This window comes from Mastigoproctus giganteus, chromosome 9, assembly GCF_048544385.1.
Source record: "Mastigoproctus giganteus isolate SK-2022 chromosome 9, ASM4854438v1, whole genome shotgun sequence".
NCBI lineage: Eukaryota > Metazoa > Arthropoda > Arachnida > Uropygi > Thelyphonidae > Mastigoproctus > Mastigoproctus giganteus.
In genome coordinates, this window is record NC_143583.1 from 224,756,180 (window position 1) to 224,782,145 (window position 25,966).

General features: G+C 37.7%; 1 protein-coding gene across 7 annotated transcripts in view; it reads left to right on the top strand.

Moving 5' to 3' along the window:
- Nucleotides 1-25,966, top strand: part of Arfrp1 (ADP-ribosylation factor related protein 1) — a 262,721-nt gene that overhangs the window by 164,788 nt on the left and 71,967 nt on the right. For all 7 annotated transcript variants that reach the window (XM_090381339.1, XM_090381340.1, XM_090381337.1 and 4 more), the window contains exon 7: nucleotides 6,621-6,721. In XM_090381339.1, coding sequence (XP_090237465.1) covers nucleotides 6,621-6,721 — 101 coding nt within the window. The remainder of the gene's footprint in view (nucleotides 1-6,620; nucleotides 6,722-25,966) is intronic.

The window sequence follows — 25,966 nt, forward strand, 5'->3', positions numbered from 1 at the left end:
ACAAAGGAGGATCAAAGGCTGACACAAGTAATTATAGACCTGTTAGTTTAACTTCTGTTCCAGGTAAATTAATGGAGGCACTGGTTAAAGAAGCACTGCAGGATCATCTAGACAAGAATTCAGTTATAGCTCAGACGCAGCATGGTTTTGTTAAGGGCAGGTCTTGCCTGACCAATTTGATTGGATACTATGATGTAGTCACAAAAGAACTGGATGCAGGGAATAACTTTGATATTATATATTTGGATCTTAGAAAGGCTTTTGATACTGTTGCACATGGAAGACTGCTGCACAAATTGGAGCAGTGTGGCATTGGAGGCAAATTGCTGCTATGGATAAGGGGATGGTTGAGTGGCAGAAGACAGAGAGTGGTAATCAATGGACACTGCTCAACGTGGACTAATGTTATTAGTGGAGTTCCTCAAGGTTCAGTGTTGGGTCCGTTGTTGTTTTCGGTGTTTATGAATGATATTGATGATGGGATATCAAGTTTAATGTCCAAGTTTGCAGATGATACAAAGGTTGGCAGGGTCGTTAAGGACAATACTGACGCTATGCTGCTGCAACAGGATCTGGAAAGGTTGAACAGATGGGCTGAGAGGTGGCAAATGAGGTTTAACATCGACAAATGTAAAGTGCTGCATATGGGAAACAGTAACCCCAGAGCAACGTATCAACTCTGCGGTACTACACTGACAGTGGTGGAGAATGAAAAGGACCTGGGGGTAATTGTGCAGGCAGATATGAAGTTCTCTGAGCAGTGCAGACGAGCTGCAAGAGTAGCGCATGGTGTCTTGTCAATGATATACAGGAATTTTTCTAGCAGGGATAAGGAGGTGATTATTCCCTTGTATAAGGCAGTGGTAAGGCCACATCTTGAGTACTGTATACAGGTCTGGAGGCCTCATTTCAAGAAGGATGTAGAGCTGCTGGAACGGGTACAGAGAAGGGCAACAAGATTAGTAAATGGAACAAAGGGTTGCTCTTACGAAGAAAGGCTTAAGTTTTGCAAATTACAGAGTCTGGAGACTAGGCACCGGCGAGGTGATCTGATAGAGGTGTATAAGGCTTTGAATGGTTTGAGCATGCTCAATGCCAATGGGATTCTTCATCTTTCTCAGAATAATCACCTCAGAGGGCATAAATTCAAATTGAGGAAGGACGGATGTCGGATAGATGTGCGGAAATTTGCCTTTGGCCAGCGGGTGGTTGGTTGGTGGAACCGACTTCCATCACTTGTTGTTGAAGTTGATAGCCTAAACAAATTTAAAGCTCAACTGGACAGGTATTTCGAACGAACGGAGGGGTGAAATGGGAGTGGTGTTTTTTTTTTTTTTTTTTTTGGCTGATGCTGAATAAGCTTGCTTTCTTGCATCATATGCCTCTGCTAATGCTAATGCTAATGCTAACTTAAAATGATGCCGCCTTATAAATACAGTGCATTCCGGTTATTTGGGCTACCGGTTAATCGGGGCAGCTGTTTATTTGGGGCAAATCTTAAAAAACAGAAACCAATCGAGAAAATAGCCGGGGTTTACTTCACTTAATTGGGACAAAATGCCGTTTAATCGGGGCAGGAGACCTCAGTACTGGAGATTACCCTGCGATTGTCTCCGACTGAACCACATAGTTTGGTCGGATTTCTGGAGGTCACAACCATAAAACAATAAAAACAATTAGCAGTCACCTGTTTATTGGGCTTTTCTGTTAGTGCGATCTATCATAAATGGATAGTAAACTCAATCTTATTGAATTTGCGATAATACCAACAGCTGGAATTCTGTGGGTTATTATGGTGAAATGTGTTTACACTTCCATGGAATCTTCAATCATATAAAAAAAATAATTTTCAGAATCTTCTCTTCATTCCTATTTTTAAAGCTTTGTAACTCGTTACTCCATTCTCACTTGCAGCGCATATTGTGTTACTTGCAATTTGTGTGTGCCGTGTTTTTTGTTATTGATTGCTTTACTGTTTTAAATTTTAAAACAGTTTACTTTTTACTGTTTTAAATTTTAACCCCCACCCACAAATAGTGAACAGAAATGTCAACTAGTTTAGTTAGTATGTACATATTACAGTGCGTATTAATTATTCCGATTTTCACGTATATTCTTCCGAATTTCAAGTATCATTTAATTTTTTAATTGGTAAGGTAATAAAGAGTAAATTTGTGCTTAATATCCTATTTTCGCTAATTAGAATCGCTGTTTAATTGAATTAAAATTCAATTCACGAATGTGATCACAATGATCGGCGCTTACTACACATCGTATAGTGAACGGTTCTTTACTATGGTGAGTTCGTCGAAACATGATTTGATTGTACAGTGAACTAATTGTAAAGGGGGGGATACATTGTATTTTTAACTATTTACGTGAAACTTCAGATAATTGGGGCAGCCGCTTAATCGGGCCAAAATGCACTAGTCCCGATGTGTCCCAAATAACCGGAATCGATTGTATTCTGTTTATTCAGAAATGGCAGTGTATTAATTATGCTATTGCACTTAATATATACATAGTCTAAATTTTCTCGCAGCTTGAGACTCTAGCCCTAAATGCATCTTAGTCTAAATACATCATACACCATCAGGTATCTCTCGTATTGTGGAGTTATACTTCATAACTGTTTTGCCATCATTGCATCACCCACCCACCCACAAAGAAGGGCCAAATAGCCCTGAAATGGTGCTGTCTGGGTGGTGGTACCTATCTGAGAATAAGTAACATTAGTCTTCTCCTTATGGTGAAGCATTACTTATGCAAAGTAGTGCAATATTATGGCAACTCGTTGTGAAGGTATTCACAATATGAGATATAACTTAAAATGATGCCGCCTTATAAATATTCTGTTTATTCAGAAATGGCTGTGTATTAATGATGCTATTGCACTTAATATATACATAGTCTAAATTTGCTCGCAACTTGAGGCTCTAGCCCTAAATGCATCTTAATCTTAATCAACACTCCTAATTCTCTTTCTCCTTTTAACGGCCGTGAAATAACACAGTGCAAGAAAGTTTTCCTTGAAGTCAACCAAAATGAAAGGTTTTCCACATCATAGAGATTTGTCAATAACTGTAACTCATTTCTTATGTCTAAATAATAGTGATACTCAAATATTATATGCTCCACAGTCTCTGGAACCCCACACTTACACAAAGGGGAGGCAACTAGACCAAAGGCAAACAACTTTGAGTTCAAGTTGCCATGCCCAGTAATTAAGAAGGATGTACTTAATCCTATGTAAAGCCAAGTCATTTTCTCTTCAGAAAATTATCTTCATAATTTTCTTAAGAGAAAAATATCCAGAAAAATATGACAGAAGGGCACTATTTTGTGCACTAGAATAGCAATGACATTAGCATCAGTGTTTCCAACTGCAGTCAGTTGAAAATAGCTGAGAAACAATGCAAAAATAGATAAAATCCTATGTTAACAACTGAAAAAAAAAATTTTTTTTTTTGTAGCTAAAGTGAATTTAAACAATTGGTGTATATTTACCGAAAAACGATGGGGATGGGGGCACATGCCCTAGTGCCCCTACCCTGATTCCGCCACTGAATGAACAGTAAATGAATAGTGGTGTTATGCACAAAAACACCTGTCCGGTATTACGTGCATGTTTATTTTTTTGAATTCTACTTCAGTGTGCTTGCTTTGGTTTTAGTGTACAGAAACAATACATTGCTAAAAGCAAAACTACAGTGATTGCCGATAGAGTAAATGCTACAGAAATTGGATGCTCTTTTAAGTTTAATTGTTGCACAAAATGTATGTTTAATAGCGAGTTGCAAATTCTGCTCCTTCGGGGCTAAGAGGGCGATCACGCAACAGAAACAATGCAGCATAACACCACCTATTCAAACATACTCACCACTACACAGATTAACATTGCTGAGTACAGTATCTTCACATACATGGCACATATCTACACACAAGGAGGCGCCTCCGTAGCCAGGTGGGCAGGAGCAGCAGTGCATAGCACACACTTCTTGATCAGACCGGGGTTCGAGCCCGTGACCACCAAATACAGAGGATGCGGAAAGGTCAGGGAATGACCACTGTATATCCCCGGAGCAATATGGCCTTAGTTGCTAATGCTCCTGAAAACCAAATAACAACAACAATCTACACACAAGGAGAAAAAATTGTTATACAGAACATTTTTTACTTTATTATTATTGTTGATGTAATATGGGTTCTTGTTTTGATTGTTATCATTATTTATTAGTTTATTCTTTTATTTATTTGGACAAAACATTAATATGTGCACTTGAAAATGGAGGTGACTATGTTTCATATGTATATTTTATAACTGAACTTTTTTTTTTCCAGCTGAACTAATAAAAGTTTTGTTTCTTTGAAAATAGAATACAAAAAATTCAACATTTTTAAACTTTCAAATGTTTTATAAAAAATGAATAAAAATCACATTTAATAAATATTGCAATCCATTATTAAATGATCAAGCATTAGTGTTTCAAGAAAATTTAAAAATACAAAAAATGTTTTCCAGAAATAAAAAAACAAAGTTGAGAACTTGTCAGGTACTCTGTGATCTATATTGCAGCAAACTGGGGTGTGACCACTGTCAGTTTTAGCACATTAAATATAGTTAAAATGTAGCTATTAATCACAGTTTTGAAATTAATTGTGAAAATTAAATATTTATTGTTCATATGAATTTTGTTTAATAGAAAGATAAAATACGTAAACAAGGCTCAAGCCTTTGAATATTTATTTGTGTGATTTGTTAGGTTACTAAGCTTGGCTAATCCTGGTGTATTACTTAAACCTTTTTTTAGTATGAACCAGAGCTGTAATGCTCAATACATTCTACATTGATATCAATATTTGTAAAAGAATAAGAGAAGTTTACCTCAATATGATATGTAGACCACTTCTGTATGATACTCTTCAGAAATTAAAACGAAAACAATTAAAATATCGAAAATCTTACATTACTGTATGAAATAATTAAAAATCAATTTAACGCAATTAAAATTTAAGTAAAAAATTTAACGAAATAAATCGTTTTGCAATTTTTTCATTAAATTTTTTACTTAATTTTTAATTGCGTTAAATTGATTTTTAATTGTGGTTCATTTGATTTTAATTATTTCATACAGCAATGTAAGATTTTTGATTTTTTAATTGTTTTCGTTTTAATTTCTGGAGAGTATCATATGGAAGTGTTCTATGTATCATATTGAGGTAAACTTCTCTTATTATTTTACAAATATTAAACCTTTTTATATATATATGTATGTGTGTATATATATATATATACATACAAAGGGTACTAGGAAAGTTTTGCAATATGATGCAACAATGAATCACAGGAAGCTGCTTGTTGCTGCATGCTGAGACATGTTCATACGTGCATAGTAGCTGCCGCGCCAAGTCAATGGGCTCAGTTATTCATTAGTAGTGAGAGTGTAAAGTGCTTGCGATGGCATCGTGGTCACGAAATGAGATAAGGACAGTTTTGCGGTATAATTTCGTGCGTGGTTTAACCATAGACCAGTGCTTAGAAGAAATGACTCTTGCACTAGATGATGATTGTCCACATCGTACAACGATAGTCAGGTGGTATAGAGAATTCCAAAGGGGAAATTTCACTCTGGAGGATTCTGAGAGGCCGGGAAGGCCACGAACGTCAGTTACGGAGGAAAACGTTACTGCTTTGAGGAAAATGCTTGACGAAAACAGGCGAGTGACCTACCAACAGATAGAGGATACTTTGGGCCTAAATGCACCAGCAATTCGTTCGATTCTGCAAGATCATTTGCACTTGAAGAAACTTTGTTCTCTCTGGGTGCCGCATCAACTGACTGAAGAGCAGATGACACGACGTGTGACTTGGTGCCGGGAGATGTTAAAAAAGTTTGATAAGGGACAATCTCGGTATGTGAACAACATCGTGACAAGTGACGAGACTTGGCTGTACTATTACGAACTGCCGACCAAGGCTCAAAACAAAGTTTGGGTCTTTGATGATGACGACACACCCGTAATTGTCAGAAAATCCCGATCTGTAAAGAAGAAAATGATAGCTGTATTTTTCAAATCGAGTGGAATTGTGGAACGTGTCGTTTTGGACACGCAGAAGACAGTCACAGCTAAGTGGTATACTGAACAATGCCTGCCTAAAGTCATTGGATCTATGAAGAACCTGCGGCCAAAGTCAAGAATGGACACCTGGTACCTCCATCACGAAAATGCTCCAGCTCACCGCGCCAAAGCCTGCACCGAATATTTGACCACGACAGGACTGAAACTTCTCGAGCACCCTCCCTACAGTCCAGACCTTGCTCCCTGCGACTTTGCACTGTTCCCGCATGTGAAAATGAAGCTAAAAGGGAGGCGGTTTTCCAGTGATGAGGACCTTCTACGGGCTTGGGACAACGAGTGTGCTTTACTCCCTAGTGAAACTTGGCAGAACTGGTTTAAAGATTGGTTTCGGAGGATGGAGAGGTGTATTGAATGTAGAGGAAATTACTTTGAAAAAATTAAATAAACAAAGCTGTATTGCAAAACTTTCCTAGTACCCTTTGTATATATATATATAAACATTTCTGGTTTATTAAATCTCATGCATTTTAATTTTAAAGGACTCCATGTCTGTAGGTGATATTAAGGATGCATTTCGGGATAGCTCACACTTGATTGGGCGAAGAGATTGCCATGTATTACCTACATCAGCCTTGCATGGGTAAGTTCCATTTCTATTAACATATGTAACGTGTTAATGTCATGTTTCAGTTGTTGTTTGACACTTAAAAAGTTCAAAACATATGAGCCTTACATCATTTAATACTGCTGGAAAGTTAACCCTCATTTTTTTTTTAAATCTGTAAATATGAAAATGCTATTAAATGAAAAAAACTCACATATTTGTTATAGTTAATGACTTCCTTGTAAAGTTTACAAAGTATTAGTATTGGTAGTGGTAAGTGATGCAAGAAAGCAAGCTTATACAGCATTAGCAAAAAAAAAAAAAAAAACAAAAAAACCCCCTTCCCATTTCACTTATTCATTTTGATGTTTGTTTGAGGTTGTTCATCATTCTTGGTGACGACAAGTATTTTAGTCTTTTGTGCATTTATCTTTAGATGTGAATCTTGTAGCCTTGAATTTATTTAAGCTATTAACTTCCACAACAACAGATGCAAGTTTGTTCCAACAATCAACTGCTTGCTGGCTAAAAGCAAACTTCTGCACATATCTTCTGCAACCATCCTTCCTCGTTTTGCTCTCTTGTGTATAGTCTGAGCAAGAGGAAGAATCTCATCAGCAGGAGCTTGCCCAATCCATTCAAAGCCTTAAACACCTCAGTCATATCACCTCGCAGGTGCCTATTCTCCAGATGCTGCAATTTGCAAAACTGAAGCTCTTTCTTGGTAAGAGCATCCCTTTATTCCCCTCACCAATCTCATTGCCCTTCTCTGTTTGTTCCAGCAGTCTACATCCTTCCTAAAATGCTCCCAGACTTGTATATGCAATACTTAATATGTGGCTTGACAAATGCAATAGGATAATCACCTCCTTATCCTTGCTAGCAAAATTCCTGTATCATCATCAAACTCTAAAGGCTTCGCCTTGTCGCTGCAATCATACATCTCTGTCTTCTGCTGAAAGTTTCATTTTCCTCATTAGGTTTTCCAGAATTTTCTTCCTTGGTCGTCCCCTTTCTTTCTTTCTCAATATTTTTCTTTCTGAGATATTCACTAAAAATTTATGTCTTAAGGTGTGTCCTAAAAGTTTAGATTGTCTTTTTGCTGCAGTCGTGAATAGCTGCCGCTTTTCTTGCATCTCATTCAATACAGATTCGTTGGATCATCGCTCGGTCCAGCTAATCCTCAACATCCTTCCCCAGACCCACATCTCCAAAGCCTCCAGTCTCTTGCTGCCTTGCTTGCATAATATCCAGGTTTCACTTCCATACAGCAGCACACTCCAAAATGACTTAGCAAACTTTTTCCTGGTCTCCCTGTCAATGTGTCTGCTGGTTAGAATATTTTGCTTGTTACTGAAAGCTTGCTTGGCAAGGGTGATTCTTCTTCTGATCTCTGTAGCGCACCGGGTAATGAAATTCCCCAAATAACAAAACTGTTTCACTTGTTCCACTTTGTTGTTCCCTCTTTTGATGTTTGTTTGTTTGAGGTTGTTCATCATTCTTGGTGACGACAAGTATTTTAGTCTTTTGTACATTTATCTTTAGATGTGAATCTTGTAGCCTTAATGATAGCCTTTCCATCATCTTACACAGCTCCTGCTCTGAGCCAGCTAATAGTGCTATGTCATCTGTGAATCTGATGCAGTGAATCTGTTATCCATTAATCTTGATACCCTTTGCTTCCTGCTTCATTTTTGTTATGGATTCCTCAATGAACCTGTTGAAAAAGTATGGGGATTATTCTTTCAAGAAAGAGCAACCCTGCCTCACACCTCTCCTGATCCTTGCTTCCTTTATGGTACCATTAATATCTATTTCAGTACGTTGTGTCTTGTACAGATGCAGGATAAGCCTTCTGTCTCTCCAGTCCAGGCCAAAGTTTTTTATGAATCTGAACAACTTCTTCCACTTTACGTTATCAAAGGCTTTTTGTATATCAACAAAAGCAATGTATGTTCTCCTGTTCATTTCCATTATTCTTTCAAGAATTGTTCTCATTGCTAGAAGCGCCTCCTTGTCCCACATCCAGTTCTGAAGCCAAACTGATCTTGATCGATGACCTTTTCAATCCTTTTCTCGATCCTGTTCTTCACTACATTCAAGATGATTTTGGATGCATGAGACAGTAGGGTTATAGTCCTGTAATTGGCAGTCATTAGCATTTCCTTTCTTTGGAAGAGTGATTGTTCTGCTTTTATTAAAGTCATCTGGGATTTCACTACTTTCATAGATTTTTTGTATCACTTGATAAAGCCTATCTTTCATGTCTCCTACCATATTCTGGAGTTGTTCTACCTGGACATTGTCTGGTCCTGCTGCTTTCTTGTTCCTTAATTGACTTAATGCTAACTCAAATTCACTTCTTGTAATTGTTAGGCCTTTAGGGTCCTCTTCCACCTTGTCTTCTGTTTCAATATAGTCGTTCTCATCAATTGTTTCTTTTCAACAGTAGAGTCTTCTAGATATTCCTTCCAATGCTCACCAATTTCCTCTGGGTCCATCAATAGGTTCCCTTCTTTGTCTTAAATCATCATGCTACGATATATCATCCTAGTTACGATACTTAGTTTAAAGTTTAACTTAGCCAGAGATTTTAGGTATCGGTAATGGTATCAAATCCACATGTTACAAATTGAACAAGAGGTCTTTTTTTTTTTTAACCAAATTTAGTCGATTTATTAACCAATTGTTATATCAAATTATCTTCTATAAGTAGATTATAGACCTAGTCAGGATCCTTAGTTTATTCTAAATTGAGATAGCGAGATTTGGAAGCTAATCAATACTTACGAGTCCGTAGAAGTACCGTTCGTGAATTCCCGCCATTTTTACACGATAGCATAAGCTTAGTGTAGTATAGTGCATAATATAATATTGCCAATCAATTAATCAGTAAATCTATTAATCTTGATAAACTTTATTGTCAATTAAATTGTACTTTTAACTATATATATATATATAACGACTTGGTTGTAACAAATAATTAATACATAACTATAGTGTACACGTGAAGTTGTATAAAGGGAACTCGCAGAAAACACTAGATACCAAAAAAATAAATATAGCGTTATAACTGTTTTGGGATATAACTTAAGGAATTAATTTTGTTTTGAAATTTTATTGAATAAATCGGAATCATGACTCAGACCAGAGCATCAAAGCAAAAGGCTCAAGCTAATGGGAGTGCTGTGGTTCAGGGGAGAACTGAGGGGGGCAGTTGCCCTCTGAATCACAGTCTTTTAAAATGCACTGTTTGCTTGATGTTTGCGGAGCAGTTGGGTACGGGACATGATACTGCCAAGGGGGATGTCTTTGTGTGTGCACGATGTAAGGAGTGCCAGGAAATCAGGCGACAACTCAGCGTTGTCATGGGACTTTATGAGAGCTTGAAGGACAGGGTGGATGCCCTCGAAGGAAATAAATTGAGGGGCCCATCAAGCTCTCAGCTGCCCACATCAACGCCAGAGCTTGCACTTGGTCATCAGGCAACACAGAGGCAGCCCCCTAGGTAGAATGTGCTGGTCCCACAGGAACTAGTGGTTGTTGGTGACTCTATTGTCAGGGAAACAGGGAACATGCTTTGTAAAAAGGATAGGTGGAATAGGACCAGGGTATGTCTGCCAGGGGCAAAGGTTGATGACGTTGTAGAGCGGATATCATCTTTTAAGGGCACAAAAGGTGATATAGTTGTACACGTTGGCACTAATGATATTAAGAGTAGGAGACCGGCGGAATTACTTAGCAAGTACAGGTCACTGTTGAAAAAAAGCCGTGAATTAGGGTTGAATTTGAAAGTGTCTGCAATTCTGCCCAGACACGATAGGAGGGAGTATATGATGAGAGCCTTGTCGATCAATTCAGCCCTGGAGGGATTGTGCAAGGCTCAAGGGGTAGAATTTTTTTAAGCCTGGACTGTACTTGTTAACAGGAGATATTGCTTCTATAGGGATGGGATACACTTAAATAGAAAAGGTGCAAGAATTTTTGCTGATGCTGTCGAGGCAGTGTTAGGTGGGTCGGAAAACTGCTAGTTGGGGGAGATACAAGGACTAATAGATTAACAGTAGCCACTGGCAGAGGTGGAAGTGATTCTTGCACTGCTTCTATTGAAATGAGCAGAAGCCTGAAAAACAAGATGCAGGATATTTCAGAGACTGCCGGGAGTCATTGCGGTACAAGTAAACACATGGGTTGTGTTAGGGTAGCTAAGAATAGAAACAGGTGCATGTATACCTGCGTGTTCACCAATGCTAGGAGTTTGGTAAATAAATTCGATGAATTTGAGGTATTGCTCAAAACATCAAAGGCAGATATTGTTGGGATATCAGAGACGTGGTGTCACACAGATATAAAGAATGCGGAACTGGAATTTGGGGAATACAATATGTATAGAAAGGATAGACAGGACAGGAGGGGAGGAGGGGTTATGCTATTAGTTAAGAAACACATAAAGTCCAAGGAAGTGAAGCCAGTCGACATCGATGGACAGGGCAGTGTCGAGTCAGTTTGGTGTGACATAAGCATAGGGAAATCAAAATTGAGAGTAGGAGTGTGCTATATGACTCTGATGAGTATAATAAGATATTGTACAGGGAAATAGAGTGGGCCAGTAAATCAGAGAGTCTTATAATGGGGGATTTTAATTTCCCAGATATTGACTGGAATTTGTGGGTTGGTCACTCACACACTAGCAAGGCTTTTGTGGATTTATTGGATGATTGTTTTCTACATCAGCATGTTCGTGAGGCAACAAGAGGGAGCAATACTCTTGATCTGATTATCAGTAGTGATTCTTCATGCATTAAGAATCTGCAGATAAATGAACCACTAGGTGGCAGTGATCACAGTGTGTTGAAGTGGGATTTACTCAAGGAGGTAACTACCATCAGAGGTAAAGGGAAGGGTTTTTGTTTTCGTAAAGGCGACTATGATGGTCTGAGACAGTATTTAAATTCTATACAGTGGGACCAACTGATGATGTTACCAACAGCAAACTCAAAATGGGAAGCATTCAAGGAACTAATCTTGGAGGCCACCAGGCTTTACATACCAACTAAGAAATATTGTTCAAGGTTTAGGCCTAAATGGTTGTCAGATGAACTAATGAGACATGTGGCAGAGAAGAAAAATGCATGGGATACATACAAATTAATGGGTGACATGGAAGCCTATGATAGATATAAGTTGGTCTGTAACAAGTCACAAAGGAGATTAGGCAGGCAAAGGCAGACTACGAAAAATCCTTGGCAAAGGATGCAAAGAAAAACAGAAAAGAGTTCTTTACTTATTTAAACTCAGGAAGGAAAGGGATGAATCAGATTGGTCCACTGGATATTGATGGTTCAACAGTTGAGGATCCTGCTCAGGTGGCTAACAATCTAAACGAGTATTTTGCATCTACATTCACGCATGAGGAGTTATTCAGGAAGGAGAATGATGTAGGTAAAGTAAACATTGGCAGTGAGCTGGATGATTTTGTAATAACTGAGAGGAAAGTGGAGGAGAGATTGTTGAGGATAAACATAAAAAAGGCACCTGCGGTGGATGGGATCTAACCAGTTATATTAAAGGAGGCAGCAAAGGAAGTAAGCAAACCCCTAGCCATAATTATGAGAGCTTCTTTGGACTCAGGGGAGGTACCCATAGACTGGAGATGTGCAAATGTAACCCCAATTCACAAAGGAGGATCAAAGGCTGACACAAGTAATTATAGACCTGTTAGTTTAACTTCTGTTCCAGGTAAATTAATGGAGGCACTGGTTAAAGAAGCACTGCAGGATCATCTAGACAAGAATTCAGTTATAGCTCAGACGCAGCATGGTTTTGTTAAGGGCAGGTTTTGCCTGACCAATTTGATTGGATACTATGATGTAGTCACAAAAGAACTGGATGCAGGGAATAACTTTGATATTATATATTTGGATCTTAGAAAGGCTTTTGATACTGTTGCACATGGAAGACTGCTGCACAAATTGGAGCAGTGTGGCATTGGAGGCAAATTGCTGCTATGGATAAGGGGATGGTTGAGTGGCAGAAGACAGAGAGTGGTAATCAATGGACACTGCTCAACGTGGACTAATGTTATTAGTGGAGTTCCTCAGGGTTCAGTGTTGGGTCCGTTGTTGTTTTCGGTGTTTATGAATGATATTGATGATGGGATATCAAGTTTAATGTCCAAGTTTGCAGATGATACAAAGGTTGGCAGGGTTGTTAAGGACACTACTGACGCTATGCTGCTGCAACAGGATCTGGAAAGGTTGAACAGATGGGCTGAGAGGTGGCAAATGAAGTTTAACATTGACAAATGTAAAGTACTACATATGGGAAACAGTAACCCCAGAGCAACATATCAACTCTGCGGTACTACACTGACAGTGGTGGAGAATGAAAAGGACCTGGGTGTAATTGTGCAGGCAGATATGAAGTTCTCTGAGTAGTGCAGACGAGCTGCAAGAGTAGCTCATGGTGTCTTGTCAATGATATACAGGAATTTTTCTAGCAGGGGTAAGGAGGTGATTATTCCCTTTTATAAGGCAATGGTTAGGCCACATCTTGAGTACTGTATACAGGTCTGGAGGCCTCATTTCAAGAAGGATGTAGAGCTGCTGGAACGGGTACAGAGAAGGGCAACAAGATTAGTGAATGGAACAAAGGATTGCTCTTACGAAGAAAGGCTTAAGTTTTGAAAATTACAGAGTCTGGAGACTAGGCACCAGCGAGGTGATCTGATAGAGGTGTATAAGGCTTTGAATGGTTTGAGCATGCTCAATGCCAATGGGATTCTTCATCTTGCTCAAAATAATCACCTCAGAGGGCATAAATTCAAATTGAGGAAGGTCGGATGTTGGATAGATGTGCGGAAATTTGCCTTTGGCCAGCGGGTGGTTGGTTGGTGGAACCGACTTCCGTCACTTGTTGTTGAAGTTGATAGCCTAAACAAATTTAAGGCTCAACTGGACAGGTATTTCGAACGAACGGAGGGGTGAAATGGGAGTGGTGTGTGTTTTTTTTTTTTTTTTGGCTGATGCTGAATAAGCCTCCTTTCTTGCATCATATGCCTCTACTAATGCTAATGCTCCTCGTTTTGGGATTGTATTGTAATGACTTAATCTTCCTAGAAGCTTTGTCTGTTCTTCCCTTTGTCCGGTCCTTTTCAATGTCTTCTGCCATTTTATTCATCCAGCCTTGTTTTGCTTCTTGATATTTGGTTCTTTGTGTATCTATAGTTTTCCTGACCTTCTTCTGTGGATATTTGTTACGTCTTTGTATGAATTCTAGTATTTGTTCCAAGATCCATGGTTTCCTTGGACCAAATCCCCTCCTTCCTAATGTCTCCTGCGTTACTTTTAATATACCTTGCTTTATCAATTCCCAGTTGAGCTCTCCTGTTATGTTAGCTATGATTTCATTTGTTTTCTCTTTGTAATTCCTCTTAGCATGTTCATATTGTAATTTTTAATCCCAGCTAGTCCTTTCAATTCATTTGAATTTCTTAAATCTAAGGTTGCACTTTACCATCACTAGACAGTGGTCACTGTCAGTTTCTGCTCAAGGATAACTGTGGCTCGACTTAATTTGGTTGCAGTATATTGTCTTGATTAGTATGTAATCAATTTTATAGTGTTGTATATCACCTGGTGCTCTCCGGGTGTATCTTCTTCTTCTCTGTGGTACTTCAATAAGGTTGTCACAATATTGGTTGTCACATATCGTACTGCTCATAGAATTCGAGCAGCCTGTCGCCTCTGCTATTCCTGTTTCCCCGTCCAAACTTCCCCACTCCTACTCTATCATATTGCGATCCAACCACGGCATTGAAGTCTCCCATGATTACAACGTTGTCACCATCCTTTGTCAATTTCAGGAGTCAATTTCAGGATGGTTGTCACCATCCTTTGTCATTTTCTCTTCTATTTCCTGGTCCTCACTGTTAGATGTCACAAAGTACACCTGGATAATTACTAGGTTTCTCGATGATGTTTTTATTTTCACCATCAGTAGTCTGTCATCTGCATGGTAGGTATTCATAACATTTTTTGCCCAGTTTTTCTGGATTAGGATACCAACTCCATTTCATCCAGTTTCTGTATCGCCACTGTAGATCATTCTGTACTCATTCCTGAGGAAATCACCATTACCTTGCCATCGGGTTTCACCCAAGTCCAAGATGTCCATTTCCCTATCACGCATCATCTTTTTCACCTCTTCCAGCTTCCCCAATCTCAGTAGAGTTTGTACATTCCACATCCCAATTTTCATTTCCTGTTTGTTGCAAGAGTTTCGCTGGCTGACAACCTGAGAATCCTTGCTTGTTCTCCTTCCGTATCTTGCGATTTCCACCACATGATCAGTAAACGAAGTATGATTTTGTGTCTTTTGCATGAATAATGCAGTTGTTTCCCATTGCCTTCTGCATGCTGTTTATACCTTCAGCCAGGTGTTTTAGTCAGCCACTCTTAACATGGAGAACAGATGCTGTTTGTAGCTGCTTCTGACATGGAAGCAGATGCTACTGTTGTAGGATTATACTGCCCTATACTCGGTCGCCATATCCTGATTTGTAAAAACAGGATTCACCATGGGAAGGTGGATATAATTCCTCTATATCACTTACAAAACCCGATGAGCTGCTCTGCTAGCCTGTCTACGCTGCTCAGAAAACTTTATATCTGACTGCACAATTACCGCCAGGTCCTTTTCATTCTTCACTACCTTGGGTGTAGTACTGCACAGTTGGTACATTATTCTGGTGTTACTGCTATGCACATGCAGTACTTTGCATTTATCATTTTTAAATTTAATTGCCATTTCTCAGCCCAGCTGCCTAATTTTTCTAGACCTTGTTACAGTAGCATACAGTCATTACTGTCATTAACCACCCAACCAACCTACATGTCATCTGCAAACTTATATATTATCAATATCATTAATAAATATAGAAAACAACAATGGGAGGGCAGTAAGATTAATTGTGGATGCAAAAAGACGTTATAGTTTTTTAAGTGCTAAGTTTGAACACTAGGAATCTATATGTGGTTCTCAGTGAAGCATTTAAGGCTTTAGAGCAGAGATTGGGAACCTCTCGCCCGCAGGTGAAATTTCGACCCCAGTCAAATTTGAAAGTGCCCCTGTATCATCAGTGCCATCTAACATCTCTGAGCTTTCCAAAGCAAAGCAGGGCCAGCCTTCTCATTAAGGTGCAAGGTAAGAAGTTTCATTAAAATTAAAACATTATAACTGTGGCGTCTTTGGTGTTTTGATATTTAAAGCATCATAACTGTGTAGATAATTAATGCATTATAACATTTTTATTAATATTGCTTAGTGTGATTGCGTGCATACCTATGAATTTCTATAATTTAAGATTCATAACGTTTTCTCAGCAAGGATGCACCCCCACAGGTTCTTATGCACTTGCAGTTCGCCCTAGGTACTAAAAAGGTTCCCCACCCCTGCTTTAGAGTTAAGCTAATTTGAAAGAAGTAGATATTCTTTCTAGGCTGGTGCAACCAAGGAGAATATAGTTTGAGGAAACATAATTATACATTGGACGTAGAAAATTTTACAGCTAGTGAATGAGTAATGAGCTATTGTTGTAAAATGTCTTGTAGAGCCAGAGAAGTTATGTAGATTTAAGATGGATTAGATAAGTATTTGTAATTAAATAAAATATAAAAATACTAGGGAGACAAATTCCCTCTGTCCATATTTAGCCATACAGGAATATAAGAAAAAAAATATTTTACATTTTACTATACAGTAAACTCCATAAAATCCAACATGTTTTAACAAAAAAAAAAAAAATTTTTTTTTTTACAATCTGGAAATATCAAGAATAGCAGGCGGTCTCTAGTGATAACACACAGACAAAACAGTTGTGAAGAGTTCTTTGATGTGTGAGCTGTCTTGCAGTATATGAAATCAGTGCAATACTAGCACAACTCATTACGAAGAAAGTTTTTTTCTGTTATGGCAATTACATTATCCATGCATAAATGCTGCTCATAAAAACAGATTAAAGGACAGAAATAGTCATTATAAATCTTTACAGATCTAAATAAGCTTGGTTGTTTGTGTTTAATGTTCATTGAAAAGTGCTCTTCTCCTAAACTGATCAACCACTATATAGCTTCTCTAAAATCCAGCACCTCTCGAATTCTCAAGGGTGCCAGATTTTACAGAGTTCACCATACTTTTATTTTTTGATGGCAGATGTTACTTAAGTTTTGCTTCCTTTGTATTGTTCTTCCATTTTAGCATTAATACTATGTTTTTTTTTTTTTTTTTTTTTTTATGAAAATTCCAAACACAAAAGGTATCAAAACCTATAGTATTCAGTACCGTGCATGGGTTGAAGGAGAGTAGGGGGGGGGGTTGCCGGAAACTGTGCTCTAGAAACTAAACATGGGTTTCACCACTTCAAGCCTCCAATGAGCAAAATGGTGGTATTGCACCAGTTAATGAGAGCTGTCTACCACTTAGGTGTAATAAACTAAGATTGAAGATACAGGCCTGACGTAGCCGAGTGGTCAGGTGCGAGAGTGCACAGCACGTGTTCCTTGATTGGACTGGGGTTCAAGCCCATGACTACTAAATATGATAAATGTTTGTATTGACGATTTACTGTAAACTCTACTGACTTGGTTGTTGTGCCGGAGTATAAACAGAACATTTTTAAATTTTTTTTTTATTTAATACAAGTAATCTTTAAACAAATGTTAAACAAATAATCTTTAATCATTTTGTGGGAAAAGGTATTAAATTATTCTAAAGCAAAATTAACTGCTTCACTCCACATACTATTTCAAAACTTTAAATTTATTAGTACCTAAATTATGAAAATCAAATTTTGTGTATTAGGTTTGTTCAATACATTATACAGTAAACTCTTTAAAATTTGTCATCCTCAGAGATTGAGATATGCCGGGGTTTTAAAATGTTCCAGATTTTAGAGAGACCTAGTGGTTGATCAGTCGTAGAGGAACATATTTCAATAAATATTAAGCACAAACAACGGAACTTATTTACATAATTTTTTATTTATAATGACCGTCTTGTTCTTTCAGCTGTTTTTGCAGCCAGAAGGAGTATTTAAACTGTCAATAATACAATAGTTTTAATGTTTAATTCTCACAGCAGAACAAACTCAGTTTTGTTATAAGTTTTTCTGGTATTTCACTACTTTCAACAGGTTTAGCTGTATTACAACTTTTAAAACTGTTCAATTTCATGGAGAAATTGAACAACTTCTTTACAACATTTGTCAGCTTACTGTAACTGGAGACTACTAGCTGTGTAATGAGGGACTAGTTAGCTCTGAAACAGGCTGTCATAGCAGTCAAATCTTTTAAGCAAAAATGGCCAATTGGTTAATCAAGACCAGACAACACACTACAGAGGCAAGTTTGTGTTGAGAATTAAGACCATTGCATTAATTATGCAGTTTAAATCATGTTGGCTACAAAAATAGGTTAAAAGGAAGGAAGACTCTTATAAAGCAAGAAAGAAATGTCATTATTTTTTGCCTGGATTCTTAAATGCAAATGTGATTATTGTTACGAATGCCAGATTGCTTTCTCAATCTTTGTAGAATTGTAGAATGATTTTTTTTTTTTTTTTTCAGACATAAAGTTAGTGAAAATGTCATGTCTATATGCAGTAAATTTACCGGAGTTATTATAGTGGCATTGTTTTGTTATCTCATATTCATGTTATATTTCATATTTACGTTATATCTCATATCGATATTTACAGAAGAAAAATCCTTTTTGTCAATGAGAAATTATGGGAGTGAAATTAAAAATTATATAATTAATGATAGACTATGTATAAATATAGTGCAAATGCATCAGGAATACATAGTTATCTGAATAAATCAGAATATTAGTAAAACGGCATCATTTTAAGTTATATCTCATATTGTGAATACCTTCACGAGTTGCCATGATGTTGCACTACTTCGAATAAGTAACGCTTCACCTAAGGAGAAGACTAATGTTACTTATTCTCAGATGGATACCACCACCCAGATGGCACCATTTCAGGGCTATTTTGTATTTGTGTGGGATAATAACTCGACTATCCAGTTGTCCCTATTAGACTTAGAAAAGCAAAAAGGTAGAGGGAAAGTAATAGTAGGAGTGGAAGAGGAAAAGAAACGGTGTAGAAGAATGAAAGGAACAGTAACTCCTTCAACTCACACCACACAAAAACTCAAACTCCTCGAATAGACAATGCTTCCCCAGTGGAGAAGGCTGTTGTTTTACCTATTCTTGGAAACTCCGGACATCATCAGGCTCCCCCCCCCCCCCCCCGGTGCCGTTTCAGGGCTATTTGGCCCTTCTTTGGTGGGTGGATAGTTGCCCAAGTGACACCATTTCAGGGCTATTTGGCCCCTCTTCGGTGGGTGGGTGGGTAGGTACCCGAGCGATGCAATGATGGCAAAACAGCTTTGAAGTATAACTCCACAATATGAGACATGCCCGATGGTGTATCATGTATTTAGACTCCAAAGTATTTAGGGCATAAGCCTCAAGCTATGGAGGATCTAGACTATGTATAAATATAGTGCAAATGCATCAGGAATACATAGCTATATCTGAATAAATCAGAATATTAGTATTCTGATTCTATAAAGCGTTTAGGGCTTATGCTCTAAACGCTTTAGAGTCTAAATACATGATACACCATCAGGCATCTCTCATATTGTGGAGTTATACTTCATAACCGTTTTGCCATCATTGCATCGCTCGGGTACCTATCCACCCACCGAAGAGGGGCCAAATAGCCCTGAAACGGTGCCATCTGGGTGGCGGTATCCATCTGAGAATAAGTAACATTAGTCTTCTCCTTAGGTGAAGTTATTATTATAATAATAAAAATAATAAAATAAGTAGTGCAATATCATGGCAACTCGTTGTGAAGGTATTCACAATATGAGATATAACTTAAAACGATGCCGTTTTACTAATATTTATTCAGATATAGCTATGTATTCCTGATGCATTTGCACTATATTTATACATAGTCTAGACTCCTCCATAGCTTGAGGCTTATGCCCTAAACGCTTTAGAGTATAATTAATGATATCGAAACTTCATATGATTTTTTAATGAAAAAACATTTGCACCTACAGGCAAGTAAGACCCCTGGGGTTGATGGCATATACCCGATAATTTTAAGGGAGATGAAAAGTGAGTGCATTGAACCATTGAGGCTAATTATGAGAGCATCACTGGACTCAGGAGAGATTCCGCTGAATTAGAAAAGTGCCAATGTAACGCCAGTACATAAAGGTGGTTTTAAGAATGTAGTAGGAAATTACTGGCCAGTCAGTCTAACTTCAGTAGTAGGGAAAATCATGGTGGCAATGATCAAGGGTGGAATTCAGGATCATTTAGATAGAAATGGAATTCTGAAAGATACACAGCATGGTTTTGTAAAGGGGAAAATAATGTTTTACAAATCTGGTTAGCTATTTTGACAGGGTCACTCATAAGCTGGATTTGGGGAATAATTTCAACATTGTTTATTTGGATTTTAGCAAAGCATTTGACTCAGTCCCACATGAGTGGTTACTTTATAAGCTGGAACAAGTTAGAATTACAGGAAAATCCTTAGATGGATACAAGGATGACTTCAGGGAAGGAGGCAGAGGATTGTGATAAATGGTTGTTCCTCAGATTGGGTTAATGTACGAAGTGGGGTTCCCCAAGGATCAGTATTGGGACTGCTGTTGTTTTTGATTTTCTTAAATGATACCGATTAAGGGATAGAGGGCATGATGTCTAAATTTGCAGATGATGTAAAGATCGGAGAAGTTAATGATCACTGCTAAGGAGAGCTTCTTCAGAGCCACCTAGATGGTTAGAAAAATGGCAGCTATGCTTTAATCCAGCAAAGTTTAAGGTATTACATCTGGGGAACAGTAATCCCAAAATAACTTATACACTTGGTGGTGGAGTTGAACTAAAGCCAGCAGTGGAGGAAAGGGACTTGGGTTACAACTATCGTCAGAGCATTGTAGATAGGTTGGAAGGTTCATGGTGTCCTATCGATGATTTATCGAATATTTACTAGTAGAGATAAGGATGTTATAATCCCATTATATGAGGCTATTGTTAGACCACACTTGGAATACTGTGTTCAAGTTCAAGTCCACAAGTTCAAGTATGGAGATTGCACCTAAAGAAAGACATTGAGCTTCTTGAAAGGGTCCAAAGACAGGTAACTTGCCAGTGAGATTGGCAAAAGGGCATCCATATGAGGAATTTACTGCATATAGACATGATCCATTTGCACTAACTTACATCTGTAAATTTTCTCACAGTCTGAGGCTTTTGCCCAGAATTACATGATTTTTTTTTTTGTAAAATGTGCTGGATGTTAAAGATTTACAGATTGTAAAGTGCAAGATTTTACAGTTTACTATACTACCACTAGCTTCCCTTTTAAGGGCTGGTATTTTAGAACATTTTTACAGTCAGTACAGACTGTTGTTGTTGTTGTAGTAATAGGATTTTAATTGCATTGCAAACTAGTCATATTGCTCCATGTATATTGTCTGTAAATTGCTTGTGTTCTGAGGTCCTTTTTTGTTTGCTGGACAAAAAAATCAAGTTTCTGGGTTAAGAAACCATGCTACCCTTGCCTGAGACCGACTAACTCAGCCGTGTTGTGAAAAAGGCCCATAATTCCTCACATCATTGATGGGACTCGAATGATCGGTGGTCTTTTCCACTTGGTGTGGGGAGGATGGCAATTCTACCAGCTGTGCTACCCATGAAGGCTAGTACAGACATGATTAGATAAGTCATATTTGATGTTCCCTCTAAGCTGCACCTATGAACTGCCATGAGCAGCTACTACTTTGTCCACAAACATGAATATAGGTCATAATAGTAACATCAGTCTGCAGTCACTGGCACTTGCTGCATTGATATTAACCATATGGAGAAACGTTTGCAGCTTCAGCCAAAAATAAATAAATAAATAATAAAATAAACTACTTGTTCGATTCTCTACTCATGTTGGTACCTGACTTTTGAATTTTCCTAAGCTGTTAGCCTCAACCACCTATGAAAGCAACTTATCTCAGTAATTAACAACTTGCTGGCTAATTTCCTCCTGCAGTTCAGTCTGAATCTTGTTTTTGCCCCTCCCCTTAATTTAAATTTATGGCCCCTAATTCCAGAATCGCATATAAAAGTGAAATTTTCATCCTCGTTCATTTTACTTTCTCCTCTGTTTTATACACCTCAGTAAGGTCTCATTTGAGGTTCCTACTTATCAAGCTCTGTAGCCCACATATTCAAAGTCATGTGGACACCTTTTTGTTGATCTCACTGGGATCCTTTCAAGAAGCTCAGTGCCTTTTTTTTTTTTTTTTTTTTTGTGTAGTATCCATACATGAAAACTGTATTCCAAGTGTGGTCTTACAATTGCCTTATACAGTAGTATTATGAACTCCCGATCTCTGCAAGCAAATTTATGATAAATCATTAATAGGAAGACTTGGAGAACTTCATGTCAACAAAAAGGAATTGGTGATTACGTATCATAATCACCAATTTTTCTTCTGCTGTTTTTAGTTCAACCCCATGAAGTATGCAAGTTATTTTGGAGTTGCTGTTCCCCAAGCGTAAGACCGTGGACCTTGCATTTTGCTGTGTTTAAAACACTTTTCTGTGTATCCTTGAATCTGTCTAAATCATCCTGAAGAAGTACTGCTAGCCACTGATCGTTAACTATTCTACTAATTTTGACATCACACCCTGTATCCACGACATTTAAGACTTCAATGACATTTAAGAAAATCAAAAACAACAGTGGTCCCAGTACTGATCTTTAAGGAACCCCACTTCACAACCGTTTTCTCCTACCCTGCAATCCATCTAATGATTTTTTCTGTGATTAAACATTTTCAAGCTGATAAGTAACTTCCTGTGCAGGACTGAGTCAAGTACTTTGCTGAAATCCAAGTGCACAATTGAAATTGTTTTCTGCATCCAGCTCATGATTGATTGAATCTTTCAAAATAGCCAACCAGGTTAGTTGAACATAATTTTCCCTTGTTTCAGAATTCCATTTCTGTTTAAATGAATCTTACTGCACTCTTTATTATTGCTTCCATGATTTTTACCCCACTGAAGTCAGACTGACAATTGGTAGTTACCCACTTCACTCTTTGAAACTGCCTTTATGTATTGGCATTATATTGGCACTTCACCAATCCAAGAAAATATCTCCTGAGTCCACTGATGCCCTTGGAATTACTCGTAAACCAAAGTCCCACTTGGGACTTTGGTTTTCTACTGCTAAGGTCATTGAGAATAAAGTAAGAGGAGAAGGAGAAGATTCTGTTCTTTTTGTTCAGTAAGTACGGGAACTACCAGACTTACGCAAATTCGACTTTATGTAAGTTTTTGCCAGCCGGTGCAAACTTAAAAAAATCATGGAAACATATTTTGCATCCCATAGGAATAAATGGAGATGTCATGAAAATATCGTAATGTGATGAACCCAATAACACATTTTTTTTTTCGTAATTCGTTCCAAGACACCCTGGAAGTTGAAATTTTCGCTATATAACTAAGCTATTTATCTCTCTAAAAGGTCATTTTTATAATGGAAATTGTGCTACACTTTCATTGTTATCATATGTTCCATTATAAGAATCAATTTTGAATGCCTTTGTGATATTTTTCTAAAACACATTTCTGGAGGTCACTACCATAAAACAATAAAAACAATTTGCACTTTCTGGTTTATTGGGCTTTTCTGTTAGTGCAATCTATTATAAATGGGTAGTAAACTCGATCTTATTGCATTTGCAATAATACCAATAACTGGAATTCTGTGGGGGTTTACATTATTATAGTGAAATGTGTTCCCCTTTCACTGAAATCTTCAATCACATGAAAAACGTAAATAAATTTTCAGACTCTTCTCTTCATTCCTATTTATTTATTACAATGATGAAGGGAAAGTGACCAACGGAAAGTGCAAGTGCTCAGCGCTAGGAAACGAAACAAAATTGATTTCGAAATGAAGATGATTATTAATTAAGAAGTATGAAGCAGAACAAAGTTTGTCATCTATTGCATGGAATTAGGTCTCGCTGCTTCAACAGTGAATACTGTTTTAAGGGACAGTGCACATATAAAAGAACATGTTCAAGGATCAACGTATTTCACACCAGAGCCAGTCCGCCCCAACAGTGATCACAAAATAGCATTCAGGTGCTATAACGAAGATGGAAAAGCTATTAATAATATGGGATGGAAAATCAGATTCAGAAGCGAGTGCCCCTGAGTCCAGTGGCCATTCAAGTAAAAGCAAGAAGTATTTATGAAGATATTATGTTTAAGTACGGTGAACCCCAAGCCAAGTTCGTGGCAAGCAACGGGTGGTTTAATAGGTTCAAGCATTGCGCTGGTTTCCAAAACATTAAAGTATGCAGTGAAGTCGCCAGTGCTGATTCTGCAGCAGCAGAGAAATTTTGTGATGTGTTGGAAAAAACCCCCTTCTAAATCTGCACAGCCCTCAACTTCTGCAGTGGCATGCTTATCACCTGGAGAGTTAATTCTTGCAGCGATGCTCGAAAGGTAAAACTTGCTGACGTTATGCCTGTCTCCTCTCTCTTTTTGAAATATTTTTAATTTTGTACACTTTTGTAATTTTTCCTGTGCATGAGATAAAAAAAAATTGAATAATTCTATTTACATGTTTGTCGAACATTTCTTTTTTATTTCAATCAAATTCAGCGTGCATAGTTGCAAGTGCTGAATTTTCCTAAATGCTTATTTAGGGAAATTCCAATTTAATAAAATTCCGACATAAAATTCAATGTAAGGGTTGCGTTCTGCGGAGTGCAACCCTTATGTAAGTCCGTTCCTGTACTTTATTGTTATGTGTGACTACATGATGCACAAGTTCCCAATTAAAAGTGATGTCCATATAAATGCTGAAGTAGTACAAATTTAATTTCATCATTTTCAAATTTGAAATTTTTTTTGTGGACAAGGTTCCAGTACTCAAGATAAACAGATGAAGCAATGCACATTTTCTAGTATCAGTTCTCTCATTTTCAATGTAAAGAAGAAAGGATTGATTTACAGTGATCCTTGGTTGGGGAACTGTTAAGTGCACAAGGAAGTTTGAAATCTACAAATTATCCCAAGGCATACTTGGCATTTTAACAGTTCCTCACAATAATGCCGAGTGTGAGAGGATATTCACCCAGCTGAGACAAAACAGAAACTTAGTTCAGATCAGCTCTTTGTGGGAAAGCTCTGGAAATGCTCTTAACAGCTTAGTTGTACACAGCAGACTTGCTATTATGTCTGCAACACTATCTCACCGAACAGAAGTGCAAAGACAGAAAAATCCTAGATAGGGTAATGTGTAAAGGTGTACTGTACTGGTAAGAAATTCTATGGCTGTATTTAAATGTAAAATGCATATATTTGCAGCGAAATTTGATTTCAAAACCAAAATCTGATATTTAAAAAACATACTTGCTTTCCTCCTCTTTTTTTTTTTTTTACTCCTGTTTTTACTATAAAATATCGTGCTTTCTTCCTGCAGGTGGAAATATCTGATATTGTTTTAGAGTCTAAAATAACAGAGAAAAAACAGCCAAACTTGTCAATTCTGAATTTCTGCTTTGGGAAATAAGTGAATTAGGGTTTCAATAAAATATAAGTTTGGTGAAATACCATGCAGAGGTTACAGTTATTGCTTTGGCTGTTTTTAATTTTTCCAAACCGGCTGCAGATTTCTAATTGGTAAAAAAACAGACCTGTAACAATAAAATATTTATTTGTATATTAATTATATATTTAGCATTAGTAGAGGCATACGATGCAAGAAAGCAAGCTTATGCAGCATCAGCTCAAAAAAAACTCTCCGATTTCACCCTTTTGTTTGTTCCAAATACCTGTCCATCTCAGCCTTAAATTTATTTAGGCTATCAACTTCCACAACAAAAGATGGAAGTCTGTTCCACCAATCAACTACCCGCTGGCCAAAGGCAAACTTTCGCACATCTATCCTACTTCTGTCTTTCCTCAATTTCAATTTATGTCCTCTCAGGTGATTATTCTGAGCAAGAGGAAGAATCCCATCAGCATTGAGCATGCTCAAACCATTCAAGGCTTTATACACCTCAATCAGATCACCTTGCAGGTGCCTAGTCTCCAAATACTGTAATCTGCAAAACGTAAAATCAAAAGAAGTGCATCCAGTTGATATAAATGGACAGTGCACTGTTGAGTCAGT